Source organism: Lacerta agilis, chromosome 1 (genome assembly GCF_009819535.1).
Source record: "Lacerta agilis isolate rLacAgi1 chromosome 1, rLacAgi1.pri, whole genome shotgun sequence".
NCBI lineage: Eukaryota > Metazoa > Chordata > Lepidosauria > Squamata > Lacertidae > Lacerta > Lacerta agilis.
In genome coordinates, this window is record NC_046312.1 from 66093724 (window position 1) to 66107786 (window position 14063).

Sequence of the window (14063 nt, forward strand, 5' to 3'; positions counted from 1 at the left end):
TCTGTGCAGTTTTGAAAGGCTCCAGCTGCCATCTAATTTTCTTGAAACATAGATGAAAACATGTTCCTTGATCTCAGGCAAATGTAGTTATGATATCTTCAGATGTGTCCAAATGTATAGTTGCCAGACAAATAACCCTCCAAAATATATAGTAGATTAATTCATTTATTCATTTACCATGCATCTGTTCAAGACCCAAAGCAATTAGATCACGATGCCAACTGGAAATGATGCAAGCTGATGTAATTAGAGTTGAGCTAAATTGTTATGAATTTGAGCGGCGTGGTCGTCAATCTATCCTACAGGCCACAGAGCTTAGGGAAGCTCCCAAGTTTTGGAGCAAAGCAGCTGTGCAGTCCTTTTTCTTTTTTTTTGCAATAGTTGTCCAATTCTTGAACTTGTGTGACCAAGTCTGGGGTAACCAGACAGCTAAAATATAGGTAGGGTATTTATATATACCTTATGTAAACCTTCCTCACTTTTACCAACTGCATGGCCTGTGAGGAGGTCTTGCAGAGAGAGATGAACTGACTCTGCCCAAGCTTGAGATCATTGCTGGGGTTGGAACAGCTGTCCTTGCTCCCAAGGCTTAGAAGACTTCCTGGCCTCTGGCTTGTGGGCTAGCTTGGGAAATGCACAAAGTATCTTGGAGACTTAAAAATCATTTGGGTGACTGGGTAATTACATAGCTCAGCATAAGCTGCAATTATTTTCCAGGTTACATCTCTTTTGTATGTGGAAAGCCAAGTGAACTCCTTCCCTCACTCAATGTGATATACTCTTCCTCCCCTCACAGAAGCCTAAGGTAATGGCCACAGGCTAAGAACATACTTGGGGTTCTTACCCTGTAAACAAGCCAAAGGCTTGTGTCCTTTCCAGGCGTTTAGCTTTTAAAGTACCTGGAGGTGAGAGGCAAAATAACTATCAAATATAATATAAAATAACTATAAAACAAATAACTCCATGAGTTGCAGGTGGAATATAGGCAACTACTTCCTTCCCCAACTAACAATGAAGAAGTGTGTTTTGAATTCCCAGCCCCATCCAAAAAAATCTTGTAAACTGTATTGATATTTTTTTTTTACAGAGGTGGAAAGAGAATAGAACCAGTGTGTGTTTTTTCCGGGGGGGATGCGGGGGGACACAGGTGTGTGCATACCCCTAAACATTTTGTGAATCTTTGTACTTTTGTCCATTTACTGTACAGTGGTGCCCTGCTAGACGAATGCCTCGCTAGACGAACGACATTCGTCTAGCAGAAGCTGCCCCGCAAGACGAAAAAGTCAATGGAGCTGCTTCGCAAGACGGATTTTTTTTTTTTAGCGCGAAAACCTCCATGCTCCATTGCCGCTTCGCTAGACGAAAAATTCGCTCTACGAAAAAACTCGTAGAACGAATTATTTTTGTCCAGCGGGGCACCACTGTAGTTATTTCCCCCCCGATTTGAACTATAAAATGGTGGTTTTCTTGAGTCAAAATGAGAGTACCCCTAAACATTATTTTTTAAAGCACTAAGTAGAACTATGATGCACAAACCATAGGTCAGTGGGGGGAGTCTATGCTTTTCATGCAGAAGGCCCAGGTTCAGTCCCTGGAATCTCCCAGGGAGAGACATGTGCCTACCAGTTAGTTTGCGCATTTCCAAGTCTGGTAAGCCCATGGTCTGGCTTGCTATCAGGCAGCTTCCCAAGGTATTGGCAATTGTAAAAACGATTTGCTAGGGATGAATCCCTGTCCTCTAGCACACTTTGTTACTGTACTCTGAAACTGTCAGAGGCAATTAGATTCAAAGCCATTTTATGTTTCAGCAGAGCTGATCTATATGAGAAGTATGACAAATTTCATACTTGAAATTCTTTGTTTTCTACAAGAAAGCTTTGTTGCTTTAAGGCCCTGGCAGCATGGTGCGTGCATCAGAAAGGTCAGCATGATATGTTTCTGTCAAGAAGTGCATTCAATTTGGGTAGCGGGGGGAGGAATTGATAAAAGTATGCACAACGCAGAAGGTGACTTTGAGCATCTACCAAATCCAGCCATGATCCTGGGTGAAAAGCTCCCATTTATGTCAGATTTGTACTTTAACAATCTTGACAAGATAAGGCCTAAGGACAAAAGTCAATGGCTTGCTCTTTAAGCGCCTGATTAATAAGACCAGTTCTCAGGCAAAAGCTGCTAGAGCGCCACATCACCGAATGAGCAATGAGCCTCTCAATGGTGTGTGAAGAGATATCCCATTCCTACTTTGTTTTTACCACTCTGTGAAAGGTCTTAGGTCATTTGTGCTATGATCACTTTATTAACACAAGAGTAATACCTGCACCAGATCCAATCTTCCAGCCTTTATCTATGCTTAAATTCTGTTACTGTGTCTACCAGAGCCACACAAGGCTGAAGACCAAGGGTGGATTAAAGCTGGGTGAGTCTGCCTTTGTCCATGTGTGATTATGCCACAGGAGCATATTTGTCTATATACACACTCAAGTGCCTGTTATTATAAATTGAATTGGCCTACATGTACTATGTATGAGTGCCAGAGACGCAAACCTGTTTATTATGGTGTGTTCAACAGACATAAATATTGAACAAGAATGTTCTTAAAACAAATTAATAGCCAGGGGCGTAGCGAGCCGCTTGGCTGCCGGGGGCGGCAAGCCTAGCGGCACCCCCGGGGGGCAGGGCATCGCTCCGTGCACATGATGTCATGACGCATGTACACGGAGCAACGCCTCTGCCCGGGCCAGCGAGGAGGGGTGTCACGTTTGTGGCTGGCATGACACCCCTTCTCACTGGCCCGCTCTTCTCCGTTCCCTGGGAGCCCAGCCAGCGGCGAAGAAAGCTTTCTTCGCCACTGGCTGGGCAGGGAGAGGGGTGGGCCAGCGAGAAGGGGTAACACCCCTTCTCGCTGGCCCGCCCCTCTCCATACCCCGGCTCCGCTCAGGGAGCCCAGCGGTGAAAAAAGCCGCTGAAAGGGGGACCACCCCCACCCCTTGCTCCGCCCCTGTTAATAGCCTCTTAAAATACTGCATAGTACAAAATTTAACTTTAGACAAATGTAAGTGTGGGTCTTTGGGCCTTGGTGAGGGTCACTTATATAGAGAATGAGGTGTGTGTGTGAAATGAAACCAGCTGTGCCCAGAACCCAGATTTATCTCATGTTACCTGAATATAGGGAAGGTTTGGTTTAAATATTTAAGACAAATTGATAGTGGAGAAGCATTTACGGTACAAGTGATAAAATATAAACAAAAGTGTCCTTGAATGGAGGCTGAACAAATAACAATTCTGTTGGAGGTATTGATCTTTAAGTCCTTGAGGTAGTGTGCTATGTTTTCCAGTAATGCTTTCCCATTATGCATTTGACTTGGCATAGAAATGCTGCGTACGTAGCTAAATGCTTAAACATTACACTAAATGGAGGGTCCTGAGCTTCCATAGTGGTGAACAAAGACAGACACAATGAACGGGAGGTGGAGCTTTATATGGATATTTTGATACAAAGACACTTAAAAACACACACACATGCCACAATTTTGTGAAAGAAAAAATACATTACGTTAGAAATAGCAGGTGGACAGTGAGGGTTCACAAATCCACAGGAAGTCTTCACAAACACAGGACACTTCCTGCTTCAGATAGCTACCCTACACTCACCCCACTAGTGCACTCTCGTGCGCACACCTACCTACAACCAAACTGCTCTCCTCTCATATGTTTTCTTACTTTATGGTAATTTCTCAAGAGGGCTTTAAACGAATGGGGAAATGGTGCTGAAGCTGCAGTCAGTTGGGGTCATCAACTAAATTATTATCTCCTGAATGCTAGGTACTGGGTGAGGTATATGCACGAATAGGTATCAGGGGTACTCACCCACTGTGCAAAATCTTTCCATGCCTTTCATAACTTGTGAAAACTTGCCCAAAGGGAGCCTGTTGTGCAGCAGAAGAAAATGTTTGCAAAATATGCCTCTCGCTTTGGCTCATCCCTACAAAGTGTGTGCTTTGTTTAACTGAGAGAGAGAGAAAGCCACAACCCCAAAGCTGCAGAATCTTTTCAGCACAGAGATGGAACGTGTTGTCAGAGCAGAGAGAAGGCACATGTGAAGGGGGCATAAATAATTCATTTCCTCCCTATGTTTCCATTCATCCCATTGTTTATTTTGAAAACGTCACAGGACAATTCCCCCACCCCTGTCTTAAAAAGAAATTGTGATGATATACCTTAACTGCCGGCTCTTTTTCTCAGTCACGTTAATATTCATTTGCAAAAGTAAATTGGTTCACGTAGTCATTTACTTGGAATTTATGTACTAATATTTAGACTCCAGAGTGTTTTAAGGGGAAACTTTTTGTGCTAAGAAAGTTTTGGAGAATGATGCAGATGAAAACGCCTTTCTTTTAGATCTCTTCTACTTCAGCACCTGTCCTACTGATGGGGCTCAGCAGCATTAGAACTATTTCATTTGCAATAATATTCCAATGTTTCAACATGGGACCACAGTGGAGAGATTTTGACATGGACATGGACAGAAGAATTTACTATTACTCAATATGGAGGCATGGTGGTGGGAATTACTGGAAGTAAAGTTGACATTGAAGAAAAAACATGGTTGACATTTACTACTACTAATAATAATAATAATAATAATTTGGGAGCCCCTATTGGACTTTTTATGGGAAAAGAAAATACTTGGACTTGGAGGAGATCTTGTTTAACAGAAAGTGAAGAAGATGGGTGTTATCTTGGACTGAATGTCTTAAATAACATTTTTTTAAAATGTAACCAGCAGATGGGAAATCGGAAGTCCTTTTAATTTTTCTTTATTGTTTCTTTCCCCTTTTTTCTTATCTCTCTTTCATTTCTCTTCCGGCTTCCTTCTCTTTCTTTCTCTACCCTTCCCTTGCTCTTCTTTTTCTCCTTAGGGGTCTTCTGCAAGGGCGCACCCATGGGGGGTGGATGGCTGGTGGAGGGACAGGGAAGTGCTGGTCTCCCAGGGTGAGAGGCTAGGAGGAGAAAGGAAAGAAAGATCCTCAGTGAGAGCCTGCAACTCCCATCATCCCTAGCTAACAGGACCAGTGGTCAGGGATGATGGGAATTGTAGTCCCAAAACATCTGGAGGGCTGAGTTTGCCTATGCCTGGGCTATTGGGTTAAGAACAACCTTTAAGAGACAACTCTGTATTGTATTTGTATTTTTTGTAGATGCTTTTGTTTTGTTTTTTCCATTAGTTTTCTACATTTTGCCGTATAATGAAAATTTTAAATAAAAATCTTAACACATGCAGTTATTTAGAACTATTTCATTTGCCATCCTGGCTCAGGGCTCATCCAGACTTCTCCTTATACCATGATTTTTAGATACAAGCCTGTGCTTTCCAGGCAGGGGTCTTAGCGGTGGGTTTTTTTGGGGGGGAGGGGGGCTATCCTGCTGCTTTCCCTGGGAAAACCTGCTGTTTACTGCTGAATCAGACATCAATCTGCAGAAAAACCCAATTGATGTTTGTTTCAATTCAGTCGTATTTGTCCAGCAGGACCAACCAACAAACAACCCACTTGGACCCGTGACTGGAAAGCATGGACCTGTGCCTACAAATCACTGCACTAATGGAGGTCTGGGTTAGCCCTCAGCACAGTTGCAGTGCTGGCTCCATGCAAACCATGATTTGCAAACTGAAGCCCAGCATTTGAAGCATGTAGTCTGTTCACTGTAGTCTCCTTTCTGATCATTGATTTAGAAAGCTCAATAATTCATCTGTGGTTAATTACTATATACATGTATTTCCTAGTGGTCACCCTACACTCTTCACTGAAGAATCTAAAATGTCTGATATCCACCTTTTTATAATTTTCACCACAAAGCAGCATATTTATATGAGCTGTCTGTTTTATAAACATGTTCAGAAAACTGAGTATACTCAATATGCAGTAGCTATGCATCTGCCTCAGGCCTGCCCTACCACCAGTCATTTGGCATAATGTTTAAATGTGATGTTAATTCTCACGCACGTGCATCCATTATGTACAACCATTCCTCCTTGATTTTGAAATAACTGTGCAGTACTATGGTACGCATACAGGAATGCTTGTGCCCATGCCCTATTTTCTTAGGAAAGGGAAATTGTTTGTTGGTTGTGGGGGGAAACCAAGAAAACAACACAACATTTACTTTAAGACTTCAAGTGAGTTATAAATAGAGGAGACAGTAATTTCTCCCATGAGTAGGTTTTTTGAACAACAGCACAAAGTCCTGCAAGTACATTTATACACTGCTGTGTACAGATATATACTTGCACCAGTAGGATATCAGAGCTGTGATATTGTTCTGAGGCTTACTCTAGCAAATATATCAGCAAGAATATTCTGGAAAAGGGTGATAATATTGCTAAGATTTATCTAAGAACAGCATTTAGGAAACAATGTGGTTCACATCCCACTGAAGCAAATGGCCAAACTTCCACTATGCAGCTTAATCATTTACTGCAGAGATTTTTGTAACAAGGCTGGGCTCCAACAAGGAAGCTGGCTCCTAATTCTTTCTGTTTATGTACACCTCTGGCTTTTTACCACAGGCCATTTCAACATAAACAGCTTATGTAGCATCTTCAAATATATTCTCATGTATTCCTGTGTTTTGCAACACTGTTGGTGTTTATTCAATGCAAGGGAAACCTGCAGTTTTCAAGGCCCCGTTCATCCCTCTCCCTTTATATCATACACACAAACAGCCCTACCTATAAGTTGTTTATGATCTGATCTAGATGAGCACATCTCAGAAGTTGGACAGATGTTCCTAACCTCCTTTGTATTCCTTGTACAGAAGAACTCAAAGAGAAGCTAACAGAATATGTTGATGAGGTGAACACACGGAAGTCTGGGTTCATCAAGGTGGTTCGACACAACAAGCAAGAGGGGCTGATTCGCTCTCGTGTTAGTGGCTGGAGGGCAGCCACGGCTCCCGTAGTTGCACTCTTTGATGCACATGTAGAATTCAACGTGGGATGGTATGTGCCTTGCTGCTTCTGGTCTATGTCATTTGGTAGAGTTTGTTTGCGCATGTTCAGAAAAGTTCTCTAGGGGAGTTAATGTAGATCCCTACGTTAACTCTAATGTGGGGATCTAATCCTCTAATGCTGTATTAAATATGTAGCCACTGATTAAAAATTCGTTAAGTGGCAACAAATGAAGTCTTCATCATCCTTTAAATTCCATGGGAGTTTGGCCATTGCTTTCAGTGAGTTAATGAATGCATTTAAAATGTACTTCAGGGACGTGGGTGGTGCTGTGGGTTAAACCACAGAGCCTAGGGCTTGCTGATCAGAAGGTTGGTGGTTCGAATCCCTGCGACGGGGTGAGCTCCTGTTGCTCGGTCCCAGCTGCTGCCCACCTTAGCAGTTCGAAAGCACGTCAAAGTGCAAGTAGATAAATAGGTACTGCTCTGGGGGGAAGGTAAACGCCATTTCCGTGCGCTGCTCTGGTTCACCAGAAGTGACTTTGTCATGCTGGCCACATGACCCAGAAGCTGTACGCTGGCTCCCTTGGCCAGTAATGCTAGATGAGAGCCGTAACCCCAGAATCGGACACGACTGGACCTAATGCACAAGTGTGAAAAGCACCCCTATTCCACTGATTTTTGGGGAAACTATTAGTCCATTCAAAATGAACACATAGGATCCTACCCTCTCTCAGAATTGGCTTTGTTACATTGCCATCTAGCCAAATGCCACTGGCTGTGTAGTACTGTGACATCATCAAGCTGACTGCCTTGACACCTGATTGGTTGGCAGCATGTTAGGCTTAACCTGTTGTTGTTGTTTTAGATGGTGCCAAGGCAGCAGCCAGTCACTCAGGGCTGCAGATAACAGCAAACAATATGAGCAAGAGAGGGATTAAGGATATAATAACTGTCCCCTCACAAAAGAATAATTGAGATGTACATGTGCACTGACACTTACATGAAAACAGCCAGGCTGTTGAGGTGTAATGCAAGTCCCTGGTGTAACAGGCAGACCATCGGGCTGTTAAAGCCAATAGCTGAAGCTGCATTGGCTTCTCTAGACTCAGCATTGCATACAACACTTTAATAAGTCACATATAGACAGTTCTTAATATATAACTACTTTGAATAGCTTGGTTCAGAACATGCAAATGTTATTTGGCTGATAAAATTAAATGAATGCATGCAAATGGCTTAGAAAGTCTCTGTCTCTGTATTGGTAGTGTTACTATTCTTATTTGTTCTTCCCCTGTATATAATTCCTGATAAAAGAGTAAGGTGGATTCTGTTTGAGTGGGGTTCACCTAGGCAGAAGACATAGAAAGTCACACTCTTCAGAGCCTGAAAGGTTGGAGGCACAAATCTGACACCTATTAAAGTGACTACCTCTGTGCCATATAATTGTATTCTATGGAGGTTGATTTCTATGTCAACTGGAGAGGTGAAAGGGGTGGAAGATGATAGGTGTCCGATATGCTGAGGAGAAATACAAAGGAAGTGTTTAGCTTTTTAAAATCATGTTTTGGAGAAGAATATGTGAGGAAAGGTAAAAATAGAGGTGCTGAAGCATAAAACTCAGGGAAAGAGATGTCCCTACATTCCACTAAAGTGGCAGTCAAAAAGGAACCAAGGGGGGAAAGGTGTTCTTTCTGCCCTCAAGCCAGGAATAGCACATGGGGCTTCTCTGCTTGAGGACAAGGGCCAGAATGTAAAGCTCTAGAAGTTTATAAAGTGCTGCTCTGTGGAGATGCAGTTCCCACATGTCACCACTTGAAGAACGCCAGTTACAGGCAAGTTACCTATATTGAATTCGGCATTGTCCTATTACAGTGGTAGTGCTCTGCAGAAACAGTGAGCCAGCAACTAGCATCGTTTTGGTACACACAGCAATTTATCTCACTTTTCACATACAATTCCTGCATTTAGGAAGGTATAATATGATAAGCTAACATGCTCAGTTATCTGTTGTTTCCTTGAGTGTAAGGAGGGATTTTTTTTTTAAGCCAAGTGGTTCATAATGTAGTCAGAGTCTAAAAACATTTAAGGGGGTTGTAAAACATGGCCTTGAATTTTGAGGCCTTACTGTTGAAATCTTTTAAAAATGAAGGCATCTGTAGTCTTAACATTCCTGTGTGGTCAGATAATGTCAGTGGAGGGATCTTATCTGTACACACAAAAGGAACAGGGACAGAAATCCTCCAGAGATATGAACAGGGAAAGAATTTTGGATAGATAAGCTCAATCCATTTTCTGAACAGAGAATTCCAACAAAAGAAAATTGAGGTGGTGTATGCAGGTTGGCTGTGTATAGCTAAGAAGCAAGAGTTGTTAAGGTGGATACAGTAGATAGGACTCTGTATCACCACCTCTTCCTTTTGATCCCAGTCCCTGCTGCTTTATACTATTGAACAGCAGTATGCCCTGTTCCATCTTTCTGCTCTGCTGATCCAATCGTTAAATAGCCTTCTAAACAAACACAAACGCAAACCAAATGACAAAGGGAACACAAAATATATAAGCTTCCTTCAATATAAGCTTCCTTGGCATTATCTTGCCACTGTGCCATAAATCCTAAAGGCCAGGAAAATAAGTTGTTTGGCCTTTATGGGTCATTAAGACCTGAGCTTTGGTTGTGCATCTTGTTTTGGTTCTGTTCTTAAAATAGGAACAAGAAACGGCACACTCTAGTACCACTCTTCATCTTTCGCCAAGACTGTGCCATGTGCCATTTGTATGGGTGTAATGTTCATCAGTGGCACCAGTGACATACAGGTAACTGGTGCAATTAATTTTGCATTCATAGAACCATCTTGCTGCATTCCCCCCTTCCAAATATACCCGAGAATATAGTTAATTAAAATTGGGGACCTTGCTTACCTCAGCAATAAGCACAACATTGGCTAGGGTTACTAGTAAGAAGGTTTTTGCAATCTACACCCATTTTTTGTTATTACATGCATAACTCTATGAGAAAATGGAGCATTCCCTATTCCCATGGTATGTGCAGGGCTTGATTGCTGGATGGCAGTCAAAATGGCTAGTTCTAAGTTGGACGATCTTGAAGTCCTCAGTCTCCTACTTTTTCTTCATTTGTGTGTGCCAGGGGTAGAAGGTGTCCCTAAGCAATCTGTTGACATAAAGCATGTGCAGAAATATCCAGTTAATATGCAACAGACCCATCTTATTGCATGGCTTATGATTAAAGTTAATTATAGCTTTCAAAGGTGCAAAACGTTGCACCAACTTGGAAAGCACTGGGTTTAGCTGTAAATTTTAAAATACAATGCCATCAATAAATTAGTATGGGCATTTCTTTAGAAAATAACGGGTGTTAAAATGGAAAGTGGATTCAGATAATGACTCAAATCAATAATTTTCTGTTTGGTGACTGAAACAAATTTCACCTGATTAGACAATGCTTTGGGTTTTTATTTTTAAAAGTGGGGGGCTGAGTTTAAATACCCCTTTTTGCCTTGTGGCTTTATGCTGAAACCATTGTAATTTTGACTGTGGCTCAGGTCAGGTATTGAGTGCCATGTGATCACCCACATGAGATCAGGGTGCTGCGGCAGGGTTTTGTGGAGTTGTTATTTCATGGAGCCCCAGGAAAATGAAAATGCACCAGTGGTAGCACTGGATTGGCTCTGCTGGTGTGTTTGCACCACAACAACATTGCCACTGTCACTTCGCCCCTCTCTTTCTTGGTAAGCAGCAGTGATGCATTTGACTGAAGGTCAGGGAAGCACCAGTGTCCCACAAAAGTGACTAAACCATCTACCCCTGCTGTTGTTGCTTAGAACTTGGTTACAGACCAAGATTGATGGGCTGGTTCCTCCACCTCCAGCCAATAATAAGCTCTGCACAACTCAGACTCTAATATTAGCCTCTCAGTGCATATAACCCCAAATATCCCTTGTGGCATGGAAAAGTAAATATTATAAGGAGGAGCCTTTGTTGGAGCACATTTCCACATATTTACATGTGGAATTCTGGGAATGCCCAGAATTGTTAGTATAAAAAAGCAAATGGGGGCAACAGTGGTTCATAATCAGTGTTGTTCTAGCTAAAACTGCAATTAATCTCTTCAAGAAAAATTCTGATAATTATTCTACTGTGAAGCTAATTCAACATATTTTAAAAGCTGCCAAATTAGTAATTATTAAAATCTGGAAATCATCACAACTTTCCAATAGCAAACTGTGATATGTTAAGCCATGGGGTGTGTTATAAATGGAGAAAGCAGCAGGTCAGGCACAAATAGTTCTCATCCTAGGAGAATCATTTCAGGGCTTAACCGATTCTTATTGTAATTGGGGAGGGGGGGTTATAATCTGTTTCAGAACAAATGAGACCATATCATCCATTAGCTGACAACATTTTTCTTAAGAATCCCTAGCTGGCTAAGAAAGGACAATGCCTAAGAGTACGTTTTAAGTGCCATTTCCTCATGATGGAGGGCAATAACTATTTTTCAACCCAAGCACTAACCCAGCCATTTCGATTGTGCTCACATGAATGAACCCACCATGCCGTGCAGACAGCAATAGATATAGAGGCCACAGCTTCTGTGATTGCTACATCACAACTATAGCTACGAAGATCCTGGAAATGGCTGTTGGTTATATCAGTGGTTGCTTCCCACATACTTTTTCACAGAAGGATATACCTTATGCTTTCAGAGAATTAGCCACAGATCACAGGGCATAAATTTTCCGGAAGGGTTTTTTTTTTTTTTTGCAAGGCACTGTCCAATGTAATTACCTATTCTACTCGTTAGTGGCTTTAATTACTGGTATAGTGTATGGCAAAGATTCATGCTTCAGGAAAAACCCATTGCATAATAAGTAATATTCCTTTGCTGCTGGAAATTTGCTGAAGTTCACTGTTCAGTCTTTCATATCTTCAGTGTCTGATAGTGCCTGCCTGCTTGCTTGCTTGCTTGCTTGCTTGCTTGTTTGTTTGTTTCTAGACCAGTCTTCATCCAAACATATTCCAGGTGGTGCACAATGGGCATTTCCCCCCCAAAAAATATAGTCCGGCCTCCCACAAGGTCTGAGGAACAGTGCTTCCTGCTGAAAAAGTTTGCTGACCCCTGTCCTAATCTCTTCTTATCACTGAGGCAAGAAAGTAACAGGGAAACATGCTAAATGGTAAAACTGTTGTGTGTAGGAGCTCTAAAGATCTTAAGTGAAGTTAAAGGATCCCACTGACATCAGTCAAAGTTCAGAGTAGGAGGAGAGGAGAGAGGGAGAAGGAAAAGCTATGAGTGGGAGGGGCTCCTTTTCCCATTCTCTTGACTTCAACAAACCTGCTGCACCTGGAACTGGGTGTGGAAAGTGCAGCTGAATGGAACACAGCTGTGGGCAGCCTAAAGAAATACCATCAACCTTGTCCTCACCATAAAAAAGAAAGTCTAGAGTGAGATACCAGGGTGTTTCTAGGAACTTTTCTCGTTGTAAGACTTTTGTGGGTGAGCTGAGAGTTTGGACCCTGGGTGAGAACCAGGAAGCTGAGAGGTATGGTGTGTCAGAAGGGAAATGAATTGCTATAGATTTTTATATGTTTAAAACTTTGCATTAATGGAACATCTTTATATGTAACTCTGTATTTTTGTAATATTTTGTTAAAGTTGGCTGTTGCTGCTTCCGTTTTTTTGTAAACCGCTTAGAGAAATTTTTAATATGCTAAGTCGTATAGAAATTTAAAATAAAATGAAGGAAGAAAATAGGAATTAAGCTGATGATTATAACTCTTGGAACAATCTGATTGTCTTCCTTTCCCCCCCCCCCCCTTAGGGCTGAACCGGTACTAACCAGAATCAAGGAAAACAGAAAAAGAGTCATTTCGCCATCATTTGATAACATCAAATATGACAATTTTGAAATAGAAGAGTATCCTCTGTCTGCACAAGGGTTTGATTGGGAATTATGGTGCCGATATTTAAACCCACCAAAGTCATGGTGGAAGTTGGAAAACACAACTGCTCCTATAAGGTAAAACATGTAAATGTGAGTCATGCTGAGAAACAGCTGCGAGAGGGCTACTGCCTTCATATCCTGCTTGAGGGCTTTCTGTAGGCATCTAGTACAGTACAGGATGCCGGACTGGGTAGGCTTTTGGTCTCATACATCAGGCCTATTCTTACATTTAAAAAAAAAATCAAATTATGCAGGTGGATTTTGGGGTAATTTGGTTAAACCCCTGTGCCCAACAGCCCACCCACAGTGGGGCATTTTCAATTCCAATAAAATACTGTTTTTATGCAACCACAACAAATTACAGAGCTGCTGTCACTATTTATACAGTCACTGGCACACTGTAATGGAAGGTCATGGCTGGTTGTAAAAAAAGTCTGAAATATACTGGTTTGCAGCAAAAGCCTGTTTCTCTTGAGGATATATTTGGGAAATCTGCCATGCTGTGAAGAGTGTACTTTCGTTCCCCACCCTCCACCCCCATGCATAGCACTGATGCAACATAATGAGTAATGATTGGCATTTTCTTCATCATGAAGTTCACAAGGAACAGCTTCCCCTAGTTCTAAACTGGTACTTCATTATCATCACATAGATGTTGATCTGTACAAGCAGGGAAGGGAGATTTCAGGGGTGTGATTTAATTTTTTAAAAAGAATTTTTATGATCACATCAGGAGCAGATGCCTCAGTTTATCACAGCTTGATTATCATTGCCTTGATGAATGCAAAATGGTGTATCCTGTTCTATAACAACCCCCTGTCCCCTTTAATTAGCATCCTATTGTCCCCAGTGCACTTCTTTTGCTCATATAATGGCACAAGTGACATTTTTCTATTTGCCAGCCTGCATGACAAAGCAAGAATAGGGCTAAAGACAGATTAATTATTCCATTCTCAGCCACTTTATAAATATTGTATGGCTGAATCTCAACCAGTTCAAATGCCATTGAAGACTAGCTGGACAAGAGGCCAAAAGATGCAATGCCCAGGTGTTCCTGAACATTCCTCCCCTTGTTGCATGACAGTATTTAGAGGCATTACATTGAACTGAGTGGTTGAGTCCAATGAGTGATGGAGCGAGCCACATTCAGACAAG

At 41.8% G+C, this 14063-nt stretch overlaps 1 protein-coding gene across 1 annotated transcript in view; it reads left to right on the forward strand.

Annotated features, from left to right (window-relative positions):
- The window catches only part of GALNT18 (polypeptide N-acetylgalactosaminyltransferase 18), a 258779-nt gene that overhangs the window by 180974 nt on the left and 63742 nt on the right, over window positions 1–14063 (forward strand). Inside the window, exons 4-5 of the mRNA XM_033152496.1 lie at window positions 6814–6997; window positions 12786–12983. Of these exons, the coding sequence (XP_033008387.1) occupies window positions 6814–6997; window positions 12786–12983 (382 nt within the window). The remainder of the gene's footprint in view (window positions 1–6813; window positions 6998–12785; window positions 12984–14063) is intronic.